This window comes from Pelobates fuscus, chromosome 6, assembly GCF_036172605.1.
Source record: "Pelobates fuscus isolate aPelFus1 chromosome 6, aPelFus1.pri, whole genome shotgun sequence".
NCBI lineage: Eukaryota > Metazoa > Chordata > Amphibia > Anura > Pelobatidae > Pelobates > Pelobates fuscus.
The window spans coordinates 92678883-92699841 of NC_086322.1; the positions used below are offsets into that span (position 1 = coordinate 92678883).

The window sequence follows — 20959 nt, forward strand, 5'->3', positions numbered from 1 at the left end:
CAAATTAGCTTCAAGTTCTTTAAAAATTAAATATTTGTATAATTTACATGTTTTTACAAACTGATGTGTACAAAATACAATGAGAGGTGATAAAATTAACTAAAAAGTCCACATTCGGTAGTATGGTGCTATCAAACATCTGAGTAGGTGATTGCTTTAGCATTTGTAACTTAATTTTCTTCCCAAAAAAAAAAAAAAAAAAGAAAAAACATCACGTGTGCATTTAGCAACATAATATGCAAAATGAAATGTGATACAGAAGTTCAAATGTTGTTTTCTTTTCACAAACAGCTTTGTGGACATAAACTAGATTTCAAATCATCCAGGGGAGCAGACGACAACTTTAGTTTACAGCAAAATTCCATTCATAGCATAACAGTTCAAAGACATTTAAGATTAGAATTGTACTACTAGAAAATACTTCTATTTAAAATGTAAGGTTTACTTTGACATTGTAAGAGAGAAACCTGCAAGACCACCACTAAATAATGCCCGTGACACAAGTGCATATGAACTCCTGACACGCATGATAGTACCAATAAATTGTATAAGGATATGGAATCACTGATCATGTGCTGAGGCTCATGTCCTAGCTAAACAATTCTTTTGTAGAAAACCACAAGAAATCAAAATTGGCTTGACATCACACCCCGTTCCAAGTCAAGGTTGTAACGATGTAATAAGATGCTAGTACATGCATACATCACAAAAGGTGTTTTTTAAATTTGGATTAGAATAATGACTTTCAGGAACACTGCTCTCCCTCTCTGTGGCCTATTACAGAAATATTCCCCCCCCCCCCCATATATTATTTAAAAAAAAAAAAAAAAAAAAAAAAAGAAAGTACCAAACTATTGTTTCTTTCTAAATCATGTTAGTGCATCCATGTCTATATATACACAATTCAAAAAATTAAAAATTGCCAATTTAACCTGCCAATAAACATCAATGTTCACAACATGCCTGCATTAAATTAGAAATTATTCTCACCATTCTAATCTGGTACTTCATTATTTACGCACTTTTAGCTCCAAGGTAAATCCTATATTAGATGTGTTCTCCAAATACAGGCCTTCATTTCATATTTGGGATAAACTTTTAAAGTTATTGAATATTTTGGGACAAAGTCATTTAATATTTTGAAAAATATTGAAATTTTATTTTTGTAATATATGGATTTTGTTTTATTTTTTTTACATACCACATTTTATATTTCAGGGAAAATTTGTTTTTTAAATCTTATCCAAAAATATCAAATCATTTGAAAAGGTAAACTGTGCAATTCAGATCTACCCTTTAACATTAAAAAGGTATACCTAGAATGAATGTCTACCCATGTTACCCTTGGTAATAGATGTGGGGTAAATAGGTTTTACTGGAAGGGTTATTCACTGCATACCAAATTGTTCAGTAGGAGTGTTTTCCAAATTCATTTGTCTGCAATTTGCTTTACATTTCTCAGTTTAGTGAGTAGACCCCTAAATTAGCAAACCTATACTAATGATTTTGTAACCAATTGATACAAGCGTTCCAGGGACACTATAGGCACCAGAACCACTACATGTAGTTCTGGGTCAAATAGCCTTTCCCTGCAGCTACAATAGTGTGAGCACTGCCTCAGACGATATCTAATGGCTGTTACTACTACAGTCACTAGAATGACTTCCTGGGATCAGTCCACCAAAAAAATGGCAGGACTGACATTCAGGGTCTCCTACTCTGCATGGAGATGCTAAACTCTCACCATAGACGCTGAATGAGCAGCAAGGGTTATAAGCCAAGTATTATATCGCTTTATTCTTTCATTTGGGAGAGTTCCTTTAAAATGTGAAACCCCCCCCCCCCCCCAAAAAAAACCCAGACTTTACATGTACATTTTTGATAACATTGAACCACATGATATCACAATACATGTACAAAAAATAAAATAAATACATTTTTCTATGGTAGACTCCCTTTTATAATATGAACAAAAAGTTGCCAAACAATATCTGGTGTGCACTTAGAACACATTTTAAAACCAATGATAAATTGGATTATTTTTTCCCCCCAAGGATTTGCAGCATTAACTACTGAAGTCAAGTAGTGACTGCCATGGACCTCTAAAGGAGTATTTCCATTAATCTTTCCAGTGACAGGCACAAGTATGGGGAAGATTAAGCATTACTCAGGGCACAAGTCCAATAAAAAGAACATTTTAAAAAAGGTAATATTGAAAGGGTTTTTTGTATGATAAAAATAAATATATATTAGCAGATATGTGCAAAAGGTAAATTGGTAGGATGTAAAGTTTTGGGGAAAGAAAACAGACACATACATAGAACACTGCATACTTAAGGCAATGAATGACCAAATAGAGTTAAAAATTTCCATTTGTTAGATCTGTATCTTCAAGGTGAAAATTCACAAAAAAATATATAGCTGGCTGGAAGCAGCAAAACTGTGCACTCCTGGAAGTCTTGAAGTCAAAATAAGCAATGCATTTATATCATATAAACACAAAAATGTAAAAAAATTATAACAAACAACTTTATACATAGTGCAAGTTCATTGTAATACAACAGCAGCTGAATGATTCCAAATACATTTTCTTCTCACAGAGATCCACAAACGTGAGAATATTTGTTCACACTAATGTCTCAAGTTAATGTTAGATGTGCAAAGAAGGCAAAAAATCCTGCGGCTATTACAGTTAGGAGTGGGTAACTTTTCAGGAAGCTCCAGGCGGTTAGTCATTTGGACTGATCTCTAGAAAAATACGTCAATATGTGCTGGATTTTCAGGAGCCGATCCTTGAGAGAGATCATAGAAAGTACGGACAGCTGGTACCTGGGGTCCACAGGTAAAACAGCAAGCAGCCACCAGCACCACGCAGGTCCATTTGGAATTGCCTAAAAATGTAAAGACATAAAACCTTAACAACAAGGTTTGGAAAGAATACTAGAGACTGAACAAAACATGCTGTATTTTTCAATTAATTCCGATTGGAATCTGTTCTTTAAAAACAAACCTAACACAAGGAATTCATTATAAAGGATGCTGTGTCAACACAATTTACATGATGAGCCAAACATTTTTTTCTCCATTTAAATGAGCAAATACATTTTTTGGAGAGGGGATAAATATATCATCAGACACAAGCATTTATAAAGATGAGACAGCCAAATGTGACCAATGTAAGATAAACAAAAAAAAAAAAGCATAACAGAAAAAGTCAGTGATCTAAATCAATGATTAACCTGAAGAAAACTGCAAAATTGGCAACAAATACAAAATGTCCAATGAGGCGTAAGAACGCACACATTAGTCTACCATACTAGTGATAAACAGATATATAAATATTTTTTTTTTATTATTTTTTGGTAATTAAACACCATTAAGTGCTAGTGCATAGAGAGCAACAATTTGAAACAGGGGAATCCAGTTTTTTAGCTACATGTTCTGTAATTGTACAGAGCTTAAGTTACTACTATCCAGGTTTCAATTTAGGTCATTTCACACTACAAGGAGTTGAACCATGGACACAAAAATGTTTGCAGACACAGACTGTTCCAGTACTTTAGGATGTGAAAATCAAAATACAAAAACACACGTTCTTGAGATAGATAAGTGGGGTGGGGGGTGGAGGAGATACCTGTATATTTTCTTCCCTTTCTGGCATGGAACCAAAGTGATGCAGAATTTGGCTGCGAAATCTGTATCTTAAATTTTGGAACCAGCGACAGGCCTGATTGTATACAGCATCATGGAGTTCTCTGAACTGCTGCAACTCCTCTTCTTCCGCAACCTGATGTAAAGAAACAATGTGTTGCTATATAGTTACATCAACGTCTAACCAAAGAAATCAACTTGGATAGAAGTGTCATACAGATTTGATATAGGTTTTCCCTTCTCTCTGTGTATATTTGGAATCCCAACCAGATTCCATTTGGGCATAGCACCCTGCCCCCTTTGAAGGTGACTACAGGAAAACATTAATTTGAGCAGAATCTCAGCAGTAAGCATCACATTTAATAGGCTTGTCTCCCATGTTACAATAGGTGCCGTGTAACGGAATCCCCATATTTGTTTGCCAAGATAGGCAGGGTTGAGTAGCCTTGCAAATGTAAAGGTTTTTTAGTGTAGTGCTGTTCCTTAATCTGTATTTTGTATAAATTTTCATCTTTAGGGCAGCACCACTTCTGAGAAATGCATGTTACGGGTATGCCACAATTCCTTTTTTTCTTGGAAAAGCCCCTCACATTATAAGATGCAGGCCTAAAGCACACATACTAATATAAGTTATAAAGATAGGCTACCTGAATGTCTGACAAGTATTCAATGTCAGCCGTGCAATAACCATCTTTCATTCCCCTTTTCAAAACGCGAAATCGTTTTCCACCAACTGTATCCACCACGGAACGGCCATCAGGTAAGAAATGAACTTTTCGTATTTGCAGCATACACCCATAATCTGCAAAACTGAAGGAGATCGGTTTGTTAAATTCTAAAATTCATGTTAAGACCTATAAATAAACGGAAGGAACTCTTGCTCCAGTTGGACACTGCCAGAAAAAAACGTTACAACCACAGCAAATGGTTAAACGCTGCAAACACAGACCCCAAAGCACCATGGCGACTATAAATCAGTGAAGTGTCAATGGAGCGTGGCTTAAACCTCTACAAAAAAAAGATAGCCAAACTGGAACCATTCTCCAAGTCTGTTATTTTGGCTTTACATTTGAAATGTACTTTGAATTCCTGACAATTTTCATTTTAGTGAATAACCATGAGGGATTAGGCAGCCAACAGGGTTTCTATAATCATCTCCTCCCAGAAAGCACATCTCTAGTCATGTGCAATTTTATTCAGAGAACTCAGGATTTGAATTCAGACACCATCTAGTGGTCAAGTATATGTGCACACTTTTGCGATTGATTAATAGGGACACCAAGCACCAAAACAACTTTACCTTAATGGAAATTATTTTAGTGTATTGACCATGCCCTCACAGACTCCCTGTTGAAGTCTCTGCCATTTAGTAGTTAAAATATTAAATGAAACGGTTTCATGGCGGCTATATGGGTCAGTCAATGGCTGCATAACCCAAATTATTAACTTATAAATGGCAGATAACAGTAGTGACACTGCAGGGGCATTACCTATACATCAGAACCACTCCATTAACTAGTTTTAGTGCTCAGAGATTTCCCTCCTCAAAAAAAAAAATATATAAATAAAAAAAAAAGTGTTGTACTAATGCGGTCAGGAGTATTCCATTATTATGCATAGCAATTACTTTAATTCTTTAATTTATTACACACATTAATTTCAGACTAAGCATGACTTTTTTTTTTTTTTTAAAGTGGGCCTGCAACCAACCATTTTTTTGTCACCAGTTTTCAACTACAAAGCATTGCTTAAGATTTTCAAGTAACCCATATGTGCAGTAGTTTTTAGAATGATCAATGTAAGCACTAACTGTAGTACCGTGGAGGTCTCCATAATTGCAATGGGCACTGGAGAGTGCTTAAATTAACACCCATTGTAACATAAAATGGTTGGGATTCCACATACTGGCATCATGTGATTAGGGACAAATTTGAGGTCTGTATGTATTTTTGGAGTATTGTACCCATGATCTTTACCTCTTTTCTGGGTCACTTATGCACATTCCAAATTGCTTGGTACCGGTTTCCATACACCTTCTGATCATCAGTCTGTATCGAGGCTCAAATACATGGAGAGGACAAGGCACTGTAGGATATGCCATTGTACAGACAAACATAGGCACATTTTTTGTTAAGCTGGAGAAAAAAAAAAGGGCAAGAGGAAAGATTTAAAAATAAGTAAATACCAACAATTTTTAATAAGTCTGAACTAAGATTTTTTTGGAGCGACCGTATCACAGTTATTACACTGAAATAACAAGCACCCAAGTACTACCCTACCGATCAGGTTTATACTCCAGGCAGGGCACACCTCCCCTTCTAATACAAACATGCTTGATTCATTGCAGTTGTGGCAGGATTTTATAAATGGATAACTAAACTTGCTCCTATATTTATCTAGAAAACATGAGCCACCCTCACTAAACGAAAACTTAAAAGAAACTACAACACATACATTGTAGTTGCATTGATGAAGAGTTCTGCCTGTAGAAGGGTTGTCCTGGTCTCTGTCATTCATTTCTCAGTGTTGACCTCCATGTCAAACAAAATGGACAGGTGAGGAGGGAAATTGTTTTTTTTTATTATATTTAATTAATTAACTACTAGCATAAGGCAAGGAACAGATCAAAGTAAATGTTCTTTAATTTTAACCCAGCATGTGAACAATTACTTTATGCATGTGAAACACATAACAGATATATCTGGTTATTTAGATCAAACAACTTACTTTGATAGCTCATTTGTTTCTTCTTCATGAATCCTTCTCCTCTCTGCCAACTCTTCGGGGAGATAACACTTAATAAGAGCTTCCACCAAGTAAGTAACATTGTAATTTCTGCCTGATAGATACTACAAAAAAACATATAAAAAGGAGTCTCAATTGTACAGCAAATTGACAATCACCTTAATGGGCACCAAAAGTGACTACATATGACTTTGTGCTGCTAAAAATTAAGCAAAGTACAATGAGACTTTGTAGCAGCTGCCATATTACACATACCTTCAGAGTTTGCTTATTTTTGAGGTACAAAACAAATACTGAAATAAATTAAACTGATTCTTATTTTATCCAACTGCTCTAGTGGGATTCAAACAAACAAGTACCCATTAAGGTTTGTATTTACTATACTGATAAGGGAAGCACCTGCTAAGGAACTCTCTCTCTCTCTCTGCTGTTACGAATAGAGGTGGTAAAGTGTGTCCAGCTGACCCCAATCAAAAAGTTAAAATGCTAAAAAAGATTTTTTTTAAATAAAAAAATTGAAGACTTACAAGGGTGGGCAGAGGGCATTTGTTGCACCATGACCACTACAGAGAGCAACGTATAAAAATTAAATATGTATGAAACGATCAATAGTCAGCCAAGAAATGTTGGTTTGCTCTGGGCACATTTACCATTAACAGAAAGCTGTAATAAGCTGTCCATATGCCCTGCAGTGAAATGGTGGAAGTTAAAAAAAAAATAAAAAAAAAAAAAATATATATATATATATATATATATATATATATATATATATATATATATATATTTATATTTTTATAACATGCCAACTGGCTTTTAGCATCAACAACTTCCTACAACCTTTTTGTTTAATCAGTTACCGAGTAGTTTGATAGTTGCATTGAATGTTTATGCTCACCTTAACATTAAAACTACCAGGTCTGCAAGTGCTAATCGTACCTTAAAAAGAAGGTCATTTTAGCATAAGCAAACAGATAAATAACAGAACTCTTAACTTTTAGTTCTTTATTTAAGCTCTATATTTAAGAATTTAGCTTACAAATTGTGCTGGCCAGGGCCATGCAAAGTACGTAAAAAAGTATTTTAGTACTTTGCACTATTGGACAGAGTTACGTATGTGCATGCATTGCACTTACATGGAATTTCTCTGTTAGATGACAGAAGGCATATGCAAATGACCACAGTATCATAAGGCAGCAAAGCTGCTGAAATGTGGTAGTACAGCAAAGAACTACTATTATATAAAAAAATAAATATTTGACAATAAACTTGTCTGCTTTACTCTGTTCACACCAGTAAGTGTTGCGTTTACCGGGGTGAAAGAACAAAGAACGGTCTCTTCCCTGGACCACTCCACATATATGCTAGTTTATATAGAATTGTTGTTTAGTGAATGATTGAGTGAGCTGGATCTTGTATGAGATAGATTAGATATATTCCCAATAAATACATGCATTTAATTACACAGTCACAGAGGAGATTACGGAAAAAAAAGGGGCTTTCAAAAGCTGTAGCCTTTGCAAGCACTCCCCTTCTTCCCCAGTCTCTTTAAAGGGAAATAACCTTCTGAATCTGTTACTTTGTGCACAGCAACACCATTCAGGAAGAATGCATGCAAGATGAAAATATAAATCAGTTGGAAACTATGTATTAAACATAACGTAAATATAATTTTTTTTTAAAAGTTAGTTTTAAAAAGAAAGTAAAATAACTCACCTCTGTCAAAGTTTCCTTGCATAAAGGACAATGGGGTGTGTGATCTAAACAGCGTTCCAAACATTTCTTGCAAAAGGTATGTCCACATGGTGTGGTCACTGGTTCATAGAATAATCTAAAAAAAAAAATAACACAAATACTTTAAAAATGTGTGGACAGTACTTCCAGGAATGTTGCACCCAACTCAATTTTTATTTAGGGTGTAGAGGTAGCGTTCGATATAGACCTATTGCAGATGAAAATTAATTAGTCAAGTAATCAAAAGAACGTTTCAGCTACTATCAAGCTGTGGTTTATTCTGATAGGAATACTATTACCAACCTCATACATAGGGAGCACTCAAAATCAGAAACATCCACAGGGGTATGTGGGTCGGTTCGATCAGTAAGCAAAAAGGACATATCTTCATCCGATGCTTCTGCACCAAAAGGAAAAGTTTACAGTCAGCAATGTAGGGCAGTGCAATGGTGGTTAATTGAATCACATCATCTTAAAACATACAACAAATATGCACATGTTACCTAGAAGAATATTACATTTAAATGGGAACTAGCACTTCTCTCAGCATTCCACCATTAAACATCAAATAGCTATAAACTTGTGTTAATATTTATTTTAAAATAAATATGTTCGAGTGCTCCTGTTTTCGGTCTATTGAGTGTTGACACCAGTAAATTATTAACTCACAGCGCTGTCCAGGTCTCGACGCTGCAGATCTCTGGAGGTCATTACTGGCTAATCCAGTGCTTCTCCTAGAGAAACACAATCTAAAGCTTCACAAGGAAGTACCGCTAGGCATTCTGCCTGATAAATGTTAGCACTACTCTTACTGAGGACATATTCATTGTTTTTGGTTCTTAGTGTCCTATTAAGTATTTAGCAAACTGCATCACATCACTGTCATGGGGGATGCATTGCAAATAGGGACTAATAAAAAGGTCTTTACATTTTTTTCCCCTTTGTATACTTTCACTATGTTAACCAAGTGTGATTTTCTCCCTTTAAATGTTATTTTTGACACCTCACAAATACATGTGTAACAAAATAAAAAAAAAAATGGCAAGTGACAGTAACCTTATACTGCCAGGATGCATCCATAAATTCCTGTTTTGATTATTCCTAACCACCACCTTTGTAATGGAACTAAAGAAGAATAGAGGACATTGCCTTTTGCCTTCATGAGATTTTTTAGACATTAGCATTTACAATTGTAAACGCTGCATTCTCCGAGAAAAGGCAATGCTCATATTTGTTTTTAAGGACACCTCTAGAGGCGGTCACCCAGGCAGTTTTGCCCTTACTAAACTTGCACATGTGGACCAGAGGACAATGGATTTGTAAAAGGTTGATGCACATTAAACCACAGATTTTATATTCCACCAATGTAATTACTAGAACTGGGAATTTTGCTCTGTACAATGAAAGAGTACATCGAAATATTTATAAAGGTAACCCCCACCCAAAATTCTAACACTGTTAGTTCTGTAATATATTTAAACATGGTACTCTATTAATGTGTACCTATGAAATCTGCAAGTAATCTGCTGGGTGTTACGTATTCATCAAGTGGGAAAAATCCTGGTGACACTATGGGATTAATTATGACCCAACATGTTCATCTGTCATTTGGCTTTAAATCATAAAGCCTACTTTAAAAATTAAACCCGATGGGTAGTCAGGAAATACCATTACTCAGGAGATACCACTTACCCCCATTTTTGATATGTTTCTTCAATCCATCTTGACATATATTCAAATCTTGTTCAGACAGAGAGAATTTTCTCTTTAGCAAAATTCCCTTATTGTGACTGGATAAGAGGGGTTCTGACGACACCCTTTTCAAGCTTTCATCCTTGGCAGATATTTCTACAGCATGATTCGACTGTGGCCACTGCAGGTCACTTCTGCTGAAAGTGCTCATTGATTTTGATATTCCTGCATCCTGTAAGGCATTAAAACAAAATGTGCAATTAAAACATGCAGGGAACTGGAGTGTAAAATAAAAAAAAAATAAAAAAAAATGCAGATTATTTTGCTTCTGATCTACCAGAGTTTCTACTAGGTTTGTACTGATACGATGTTTGCACAGTAGTACTTTTATATTGAAGGTTTCTTTTTAGAATCTCCATACTCTATTATACAAATGTTATTGTGAGACTCTCCTTCGTTTTCACCCCCTTTAGGAATGTTTTATACGATAATATTTAGCTGTCTGACTGTTGGACTGCAAGTTACCTGTTCCGAAAAAGGATGTAAACTATATGCAGGCGCTTCTTTATCAGACTCCAGGACAAAAGGCTTCAGTGGTGTGTTTGGCAAGAAAGTTCTTTCAAGGTCCTTCAGGATACCTTCTACATTCTCTGGTACAGGAGATAAGAAGTCCCGTAATATCTGTTGAATGAATGCCACAAGGATTTTATTAAGGAACATTTCTATTTTAGATGGCCAATGTCCTCTGTTTTTCAAACATGGTCATACTGTTTTTTTTAAAGACATTTTTTACATTTATTAACAAGTATAAATTATGCAATGCCTGGTGTTAAAACTTCTAGCTCTGGAATATCAATTTTATTTAAAATTCCAACAGAATAAAAAGATATAACACAAAGTAAGAACTATTATATAGACCCTTTTTTTGTACATATGCGGAAGTATAGCAATGATGAGGCTCCATCTGCCAGGAGCTTGATATAGACCAGAAATAGGAGATGATGACCCAAAGGAGAGAGAGCTTATGGTATGCATGTACCAGTCCCCTTCTCTCCCAGAGTGTCACATGATGCAAGCCCCGCCAAAAAAGTGACAGTGACACATAATTAGGTTTGTTCTACGAATGATACAACATTAAAAAAAAAAAATACTTTAATCTTTGTTTCTGCTTGATTTAAAGTCCTGCTGTAGTGGTCATGATGCCAGGAGTACACTGGCCCTATACCCTAGTAATGGGCCAAACAGAGAAATGGTTTGCCCTCTTACTTGGGTCTCACTAGGCTCCTAGTCTGCTCTGAAATAGGATATACAATATCAGGCTTCTGCAGAGCTGCAGAAACCAAATATGATCCTATGTGGCATTTAATGGCTGAAGGCATCAGCTGACTGCTCTCAACCATGTATTGCAATTTTGTGCATGGAAAGTTCCAAAGAATTGACATTGGTCAGCCTGGAATCCAGAGACACTGCCAGAGATGGAGTTACAGTTCCCAAATGCACAGGGGTTAATCTCAGTAGGTGCACCGTTTCATAGCGAAACTCTGCACATACGGACTCCAAGCACTGTGACCACTTTAAAACAATAAACTGGCTATGGTGCTTGGAGGAACCCTTAAATGAAATAGCTAGGAAGCTATTAAAGTTCACACATACTTCAGAAGGTAAACACGCATCACAAATTGAGACAATGGTAGGTAGTGAAAAAAATAAAAATAATGTTTAAAAAGCGGCACTGGAGGAAAAAATAAATAAAAAAACTAACCTTTTCAATCTCAGATTTGGCCCAAACAAATTCTTCATCCACTGCCAAGCACTGCAGGTAAAAGGTCAAGGATTCATACATATAACCTGTGACTTGCAGAATGTTTGCTTTCTTAAAGTAAACCTGTGCAAAGAACACATTTTACATTTAAAACTTAAATGGATTATATGCAATGCAATACACATAAATTGGGTTTAATCCCAAAATTCTGGCTTCAGGAACCCACTTAACATAGTGTTATGAATAAAGACTTTAAACATTTATTTTATTATGCTAGATTTAATCAAAGTTGGCCTACTTTATTAATGGGTACAGCAAAGCGTAAAGTGCAATTCCGATTTTAGAACCACAATCACCTCTGGCCAGTTTCGCTGCTTTGAAAGGACAAAGTCTAGCTCTTCATGAGCTTTCCCAAATTCACATAGTGCAGTGTAAGCTTCAGCTCTGTAAATATGCAAGTTCAAGTTGTTTGGATCTGTACGACAAAGAAAGAAAAATGCTATTAAGTGTACATTTAATCATAATATAAAAAAAATAAACCTCAAATTAGAAAAAAATATATAATATATATCAAAATCAAACTACAGACAAGTAAATTTGAGGTTACATAACATTAAGAGTAAAAAACATTCAAAAGAAAAAAAAGAAAAGAAAAAAAAAGGTCTCTGTAGTGCTGCAGACAGTAACAATATGAAAATAAAATCTATGCTTTACATCTATTTTTTCCCTTGAGGACTATTTGCATGTTACAGATAAATTAAATCTGTTTCAGGTTACTCAAATATTTTGAAATACTCTGCTACTTTTGCTGATCTCTCAGTTCTAGGTTTCGTATAATGAGGTGTTAGTTGTATAACATGACATCAGAAAAATAAGAGTTTCATAACCAGAGGTCACGTGACCAGTGTGGGCGTACATAAGGGAAAGGGAGAAATGAGGAAAACAAAAAACAAACACAAACAACTGTTGCCAGTAATAGACACACACAGTTTTAAAGATACAAAGTATGCATTATCCTCCTCACAGTACATTAACATAACTTAAAACACTTCCCCACAGTTGAAGTGTGTCTGAAACTGCTTCTAGATTTCATACTGCCCCAGTACACACAAATCACCAGCACTCACGGTGTTGTATAATAGGCAACTCCTGCAGCCCTATCAAAATAAAGCATACCTTATCTAATGTAAATTAGTAGAAGATATACTATGGATTAGTGCTGTGGATTAATTAACAGCGGCACATACATTAACAGAGCTATGCTACTTTAGTCACAATTATTCTCTCAAAGTTGTCCCCCCCCCCCCTTTTTCATGCTGTACCTTATTTGCTCTTTATTATCACTACTAAGTGCTTAACAATAAACCCAGCAGTTTTAAAGTAAATAAAAAAACCAAAAAAAAAAAACATGGGTTTAATACTGTACATAGAGGTCTTCTTAAAATATATGAATGTGCTAGTAGGGATTCCAAAGACAGACTTCAGCAACAGAAAACACTTGCTCTTTATTAAATTAAGAAAAACAGTTAATTTAAAGCTCTATTCCATTTATGTTAAATATAACAGTGGAACAATAGGACCGTTTCCTAAATGGATCTTTAAAAGAGCAGTCTAGGCACCATAAACACTACATTATGTTCTTGGTTAAAGGGTTTAGTTGGTTTTAAAACAAAACTGTGGCTGGTCTCCCTGCTATTAACAGTGACAATTTTAACCATATTTAAAAGCCAATCACTGGCTGAGTGGATCAGATACCAAGCTATTACACGTTATAGGTTATTCCAACGTCAATGACCCCTTCTGCTTCTTTAAGTGGCCATGGAGGAATGAATCCTGGGACCACAATCAGTTATGTTATTTATAGAGCGCCATCAAATTCCACACCGCTTTACAATGGGTGGACGAACCGACATGTAGTTGTAACCAGACAAGTTGGACACACAGGCACAGAGGGGTTGAGGGTCCTGCTCAATGAGCTTACATGCTAGAGGGAGTAGGGTAAAGTGACACAAAAGAAGGTAAGGATAGTATTAGACTAATGACAGTTGCAAGAGAGGAATCAGTCGGGAGCTATTAACAGTTTGATATGCTTTTATGAAGAAGAAGTGGGGTTTTTAATGATTTTCTGAAGGAGTGGAGACTGGGTGAGCATCTAACTGAGGAGGGAAGAGAGTTCCACAGAAACGGTGCAGCCCTTGAGAAGTCTTGAAGGTGAGCATCAGAGATGGGAGAACGGACAGAAGATAGATGTTATGTGCCAGGGATACTTACATTTCCGGCAGAAGTGACTTGGGCAGCCTGAAACTTAATGTGTCCCTCCTGTGTGACTGCAGGCATGAAGTTAGGTGGGCTTGTAGAAAGCAGAACCAGTAGCATCGCTAGGTCGATGGATTTTAGGTAAGTAAACCTTACATTGCTTTTTATTTTTTTAATAATTTTACACTTAAGGGACACTGTAAGTACTATAACCATTCTGTCTTGTACAATCTGTTCTAGTTCTTAGAGTCCCCTGGTGCTTCATTCAGTGTTGCACCACTTTCAATCAGTTTAACCTCACACGAGGATCCCTGGCTAAACACAGCCCGCTGGTACTAGAGATTACGCACTTCCTTCTAGACATACCAGTTTATACCAGCACTGGTTGCTGTAATAGGCTGAAGGTGGTCAGTTGACACTCTTGGCCAATCACAGCTGCCCATGTTAATGGTTCTTCATTAGTCTGTCTGAAGAGGGCAGAGAGGATGTGCTTCTGGAAGTTCTCATGTTCACATTTGCAAAATCCATTTGGTCAATATATAGTGATTATTCATTGACTAGGAATGTCAGCTGCCATTTTTTTGTCCTTCTTTAGAAACTTATATTTTGTTCTCTGCTCCAGGTCTCAATTGTGGATGCCACCATTTTGTTTTCCTCTGTCTGTAGTGGTAGTTACCGTAGTTTGTCCTTATGTGGGATTCTTGTGTCTGATGGATTGTGGGTAAAGCAACTTAAATGGAACTTTAAGCTCCACCCATCGCAAAAGGTCAATTTTCCTATACACTGGGCCATAGTGGTTTTAATGTTTTAACGGCCCATTAAAAAAAAAAAAGTTTACTGCTAGCAAATGTGTGAGCTGTCCATTATCAAGCATCAATTTCCAGGGGTGTTATTCTACCATATTTGGGGCAATACACTTTTAGTGGCGACCACACATACAAAAAGAAGGATTGGTGCAAGAGTTCCCTCTGATTATTGTCAAAACGTTGTACACTAGCTCTCTGACTTTTGGAGAACAATGATGCTGAGAGCACTGGGCTAATCCACCCCCAAAGCCTTGCCACCCACCCAAAAATTGTTTTGGCCTAGTTGAAAGTTCACTTTTTCATTTGTCACATGAGATGGGACCGACTTTAGGTGCCAGGAGCTTTGATATCTGTCAAACCAAAAACAAATGATTTCTGCCCCACCAGAATGAGCAGTAGTGATTATAGTCCAACATTGTATTAGCAAATCAAATTACCAAATACAATCAGGAATTATATAATTCCATGCAGTGTACATCATCCACAAACATTACTATACGTGTACTCTACACCAAATAATGAAGGTGTATTTTATAATTATGCAGTAAAAACATAGGGAGCAGTTCTCTATAAAATGAACATAGTACAGCATAACTGATGGCATTATAGACGAGTACTAAAAAATTTAAAAAAAAAAAAAAAGGGAAGCAGAACAAAAAAATAAAATGACTAAGCAAGGATTCTGCTATAAAAACATTTTTTTTTTTTATATACAAGAAAACCTTTCCAAACTAAACATGTGACTGCAACAGCTTCGGTAAACTAGGAACTAGTAGCAGGCTTGTAAAACGAACATATTTTCATACATTACCAGCCACAATCCTGGATCCATGCATTATGCGAGTTATGCAACACCAGAAAAATCTTACTCTTTTTTTTTTTAGTTCTTCTAAGAAGAGCTGCAGGAGCTGAAGTCACCAGCCTTCACAACCTCCAGACCCAAGTGATGGTATTTATTAAAGTGTCAATTACTGAGCCCAGACAGTGGTCATCACTGACACATTGTAAATTTGATCTAACTCTAGAACTGCATGCAAAGTCATCCCCCCCCCTTCTGGAGCAGTCAACATAGCAATGAATGGAATATTTCGGCTGATTCCTCCACTTTTTAGAATCTTCCCCAGGATTGCGCTTCACTGGGTATCATCACTGGTTCCTGGGTCAAATCACCCACATCCATGGACTACAACTTCAATCACCCTCAGCCAGAGATGTGAACTGTTACTGACCTGCCTGCAGAGCCTGTTGGGTGGCTCCCACTCCTATCACCAGTTAGGGACTGACACTCCTTACACCCAAAGCCAGAGATGTGGGTTTGGCCCATGGACTGACACTCCTATCACACTCAGCCAGAGATGTGACCCGTTACTGACCTGCCTGCAGAATCTGTTGGATGGCTCCCACTCCTATCACCATCAGTCAGGGACTGACACCCCTTACACCCAAAGCCAGAGATGTGGGTCTGGCCCATGGACTGACACTCCTATCACACTCAGCCAGAGATGTGACCCGTTACTGACCTGCCTGCACAGCCTGTTGGATGGTTCCCACTCCTATCACCATCAGTCAGGGACTGGCACTCCTTACACCCTCAGCCAGAGATGTGAGCTATTACTGACCTGTCCGCACAGCCTGTTGGATGGCTCCCAGCGCCTTGTGGGGCTCTCCTGCCGCAAGCAGCTCGGTAACAGCCCGCTCCTGTCCACTCCGGCCCCCGGGCTGCGGGTACCACTTGTCAGCCAGCTGTTTAAGCAGCACGCAGGTCCTGCGGGGCGGCCGGCCCATGTCCCCCCGGCACAGCCGGCACTGTGTCCTGGGCTCCCCCCTCAGGCAGGGCCAGCAGTACGCGTGTCCGCACTGGGCGCTCACGGGGTCCCGCAGGAAGCCGTCACAGCCCGGGCAGCTCAGGGTGGTCTGGGGGCCGGCCGCCGCCCCCGGCTCGCTCCCGCTCCAGGCCCGGTACTGCCGCAGCAGGTAGTCCACCAGCGCCCCGAGCTGCCGCGGGCCGTTGGGGGACGAGTAGCTGTCTAGAGCTTCCTTCAGGGCCAGCTTGGCCTCACTGCCTCCAAGGGCCACCGCCATGGTCCTCACCGGCCACCGTCACCGCGCTCCCCAACAAAGACGCCTCCACACTGACAGCCAGCTCCGCCGCCTGGATTACATAAACCGTCCAAACACACAGTCACATGACACACTACAACACTCCCTATTGGCTGAGCCGCCTGGATTACAAAACACGCTGCTGCCCGCTTTCGTAACATTCCAAAGGGGAGGGACCGCGAGAAGGGAGCGGGGCCAGAAACTAACATGACAGGATGGCAACTGGGCAGGAGCAGGGGGCGTGTCCAGAACCCTCCTCTATTACTATTAATTGGGTAATGTTTTATTATTGTATTTCCTATGGCAGGAGCACGGGTTATATTACAGCCACTGGTGATAATTGGAAATGTTTGTAAATGCAATGTTGCAACTTCATAACATGCTGCACAGACAGCTTCAAATATACACACTGACAGACACACACATACACTCACTGGCAGACACACAATCCCACTGACAGACACACACACACATACACTCACTGACAGACACATTCTCACTGACAGACACAATCCCACTGACAGACACACATACACTCACTGACAGACACACAATCTCACTGACAGACACACATACACTCACTGACAGACACACATACACTCACTGACAGACACACAATCTCACTGACACACACATATACTGACTGACAGACACACAATTTCACTGACACACACATACACTGTAACGGACCGTTTTGCTCACCAGAGGTAAAAAACCGTTTAGGCGATATTCCCCTTTTGGATGCCCAGACAGCTACTACAATCACCACTCTCCCGAATTCCAAACTACACAAATCCTCCAACTCCTGACCAGGAAACACACGAACACTGGAAACAGCCGAACAGGAAAAAACATTCGAACAGCTTACACTCCTGGCAGTCAGCATACAATCCAATTCCCCCAATAACGAGACTACACTTCGTTTTGAGGGTTAAGCAGAATCTCTCGTTTATTAACACAACTGGCTTATAAAGGATTCTCCCATGCAAGGGAGGGATTTACAGTCATTACCCGATGCACCAATCACACATGAATTACCTCCCACACATCTCCTCCCCTCAGCATGACACATAATCCCCTTAATCATGTCCATTACTTCCCCACTTTCTGGATGTACCCCAAATACCTAGAGTACACTCCTAAATAGGGGATCCCCTGATAGCCCTGATCTGGGTGAGTAACATACTCAAAGATCACCCAGATCGGACCAGGGGTTCGGGAGTTATAGAGGTTGAAAGATATGACCGACCGTACAGGCAACAGTAGCCGAAAATAGCTCCATAAGCATTGGCCTTGCGGTCGGTCTCTGTTCCTGGGTATAACCAGCTGAAAGTACCGAATGCAATAGCTGTTGATTGCCTTCATTGTAATCCCCTCGTTCGTATGAGTGTTTCTACCGAACGGCGGCCCGTTCGGTAGTTTTGGCACAAACCCATGGAAGCCTGGAGGTCTCAGCGGTGTTTGCCTAGTCGAGTGTCCGATTTTAGTTCCAGACACTCGACGGCAGGACACCGCTGTTCGGGAGTTCAAGATGGCCGCCGTGTGTTCGTTTGACGAACAAAGGCCACCCAGCGTTCGTCAATTAAGCTGCGGTTAACCGCAGCTTCAGGGAGGTCAATTGGTGGCACACTCCAGCTCCTAGGTGGTCGGGCATTCGGTAGTTTGTTCGGTAGATAAAATCTACCGAACACCCTGGCAGAAAGGCACGAATAAGCCTTTCTGCAGGGAAAATAAAAGGTTTAGCCTGCAGGGCCATAGTCACAGGGTAGGAGGCTAGCAACCAGGCTTCTCCAGTTTACAGTGGCGAGGTTGGTTTCGCCACATACACAATCTCACTGACACACACATACACTCACTGACGGACACACAATCTGTCAACATTGAAGTTGCTGTTTAGTGGATAAGTGAGTGCGTTGGATTCTTGTGTATTACACACTCACCGACAGACAGACAAACAATCTCACTGATTTGAAACACACTCACTGACAGACACACACACACACTCACTGACAGACACACACACTTACTGACAGACACACACATTCTCTTTAAAGAAATAGACCATTATGTTCATGTTTGCTTGTTTCCTGAAACATGATGTCACTTTTTTTTCTTTTCTTTTTTTTTTAAATTTGCACAATTTAACTTTATTTCAGATATTGAAACACAATTTACATAGAAAAGTGCCTTGCACACCAAATTAATCCCATGGGGATTTTTTTTCTAGAATTGGCCAATGGTATCATGCAAGTATTCTGTAAACTGAGTTTTTTTTTTTAAAAGGAAATCCATTTAATAAATTATATTAAGTTTAAAAAAGCTGTAAACCAATTATATTCGGATTAGAATTGAAGTCTTAATAAAACATATTGGGATCAGAAGTCCTTATTCTTTTTTTTTGTATATATTTTATTTATTGGTTTTCATACACCTACAAATCACATTGACATATTTTTAACAAATTCATAATTCTTTAGGTTTAATTACAGACATTTACATACAAACATTAAGCAACGAGTATCTTCTAGTCCGACTTTAAATATATATATATATATATATATTATTTTATCTCTTTTTAAAGATGTATGAGAATAGCAATATAGTCTAAAAATAATAAAAAATATTAGCATTTATTTTGCAGGGCCTTATAACCCAGACCGGAATCCACTACCTTATAAAACAGTAATTGTATCTATCCAATTTTCAATATACTCCTTTGCTTTATTGTGTTGATTACGTAGTCCCTTTTCCATCTTTAGCTGAAACAATAGTTCTTTTATTAAAAATCTATTTGGTAGTACATCTTGTTTACAATATCTGGCGACGAGAAATTTTGCTGCGACCAATACATGTATAAAGAACATTTTTTTTTTTTCATTCTTTATATTTCGTGCATGAGATATCATAACAAGCTTTCATGCCATGCCCCAACAGCAAGAGCATGTTTTGAGATAGACAAAGCATAACAGTTGTGGCATAGAAAATAAGTGCACATTTTATTTTATATAATAGACATCAGGAAAAAAAAAAACAGGGTAGTAGTCAGTGGTGTGGTAACACATCTAATGATAAAACTCAGGTCGTATCGGCTGACTATGTAAGTGAAGATTACAGGAGTAACCTAGTGTTTTGCATGTGAGGCATATTTGTGAAGAGATGGTCGTAACAATTGACTGACCAAGCATAGCGTGTGTACACTAATAAAACAAGAGGTCATAACATCTTTAAGCAACCCTGTCTAGTGAGTCAGGTGTGTAAAAACAGGAAGAGTTATAGGCATCTTCATTCCACGGACCCAGTTTTCTCGAGGGGCCAGGTCCCTCTCCCTGTGGGAGTGACAGGGGGTCTTGCTGGTCAGCCGCTGGCTGTGGTGGTGGGCCCTCCGTCTGTGTGGGCGATGTCTCAGGGTTGCGCCAAAAGTGGCCTTCGGCTCAGGTAGGCCAGTAATAGGAGGTTTGGGCGTTGTTAGTTGGCCCGAGGGGATCTTCTGCGCCTTCCGGCTCTCGCCTCTTCGCTCTTCTACCCAAGCTCGTACTGGTGAGATTGTGCAGCCTTTCATCAGGGCTTCCCAGAAGTGCTGGAAGTGCCTGTCTATCCGCTGCATAATGTGGTCCATTGTCATGGAGTAACACTTCCGGGTTCGGCACTCAGCTGTGAGGAGCCAGACCCCGCCCCCCTCTGACACAGCTCTGACGGTATTTAGGGAGACTGGGCCAGAGGGAGGGTGCTTGGTGACTGATTGTGTAAGCTAACGTGTGAGCTGCCTCCGCGGGACCGCAGGCTCCACAGGCTCAGATACTGGGATCTACTTCCACCGGACTTGCCTCTCCACATACTCAGACAAGCCGTTCCAGCCTTTGAGCAAATGCAAGGATTGTTGCATGCCATTAAGGATTACTGTAGAACGGATACTTTGCTACTTTACAAGTGGACCATATCTCTGAACTATTGGAGGACTACCCATATTAACCTTAAGTATATCATTCAGCTACTTGTCTACTAAATCATTTATTAATGAACTAATGCTTGCTTACTCAAACCTTCATTGCTACAAGTTACTGATCTCATGAAGGACAACTCCCATCATGCTTATTCACTATGAACTGTTTCTTGCTTTGCAAATACATTCAGTGCTTCAATCTACTAATTACATGAAGGACAACCCCCATCATGCTTATTCACTATGAACTGTTCTTGCTTTGCTATTATTCTTAGC

The 20959-nt window shown here is 38.8% G+C and overlaps 1 protein-coding gene across 1 annotated transcript; it reads right to left on the reverse strand.

Moving 5' to 3' along the window:
- Nucleotides 1-1829: 1829 nt before the first annotated feature.
- On the reverse strand, nucleotides 1830-16841 carry LONRF1 (LON peptidase N-terminal domain and ring finger 1). The gene is made up of 12 exons (XM_063458042.1): nucleotides 16263-16841; nucleotides 11938-12056; nucleotides 11582-11704; nucleotides 10345-10500; nucleotides 9820-10051; nucleotides 8431-8527; nucleotides 8110-8224; nucleotides 6379-6500; nucleotides 5628-5786; nucleotides 4299-4461; nucleotides 3635-3787; nucleotides 1830-2891 (listed from the first exon to the last, which is right to left on the reverse strand). The coding sequence occupies exons 1-12, from the start codon at nucleotides 16723-16725 to the stop codon at nucleotides 2733-2735; spliced, it is 2061 nt and encodes a 686-aa protein (XP_063314112.1). The 5' UTR covers nucleotides 16726-16841; the 3' UTR covers nucleotides 1830-2732.
- Nucleotides 16842-20959: the final 4118 nt, after the last annotated feature.

Coding starts and splice junctions, on each gene's coding strand:
- LONRF1 (XM_063458042.1), bottom strand. CDS start 16,725: ATGGCGGTGGCCCTTGGAGGCAGTGAGGCCAAGCTGGCCCTGAAGGAA. Junction 10,501..11,581: donor CCAAATCTGAGATTGAAAAG/GTTAGTTTTTTT, acceptor TTCATTCAACAG/ATATTACGGGACTTCTTATC. Junction 8,528..9,819: donor GAAACATATCAAAAATGGGG/GTAAGTGGTATC, acceptor CTTTTGGTGCAG/AAGCATCGGATGAAGATATG.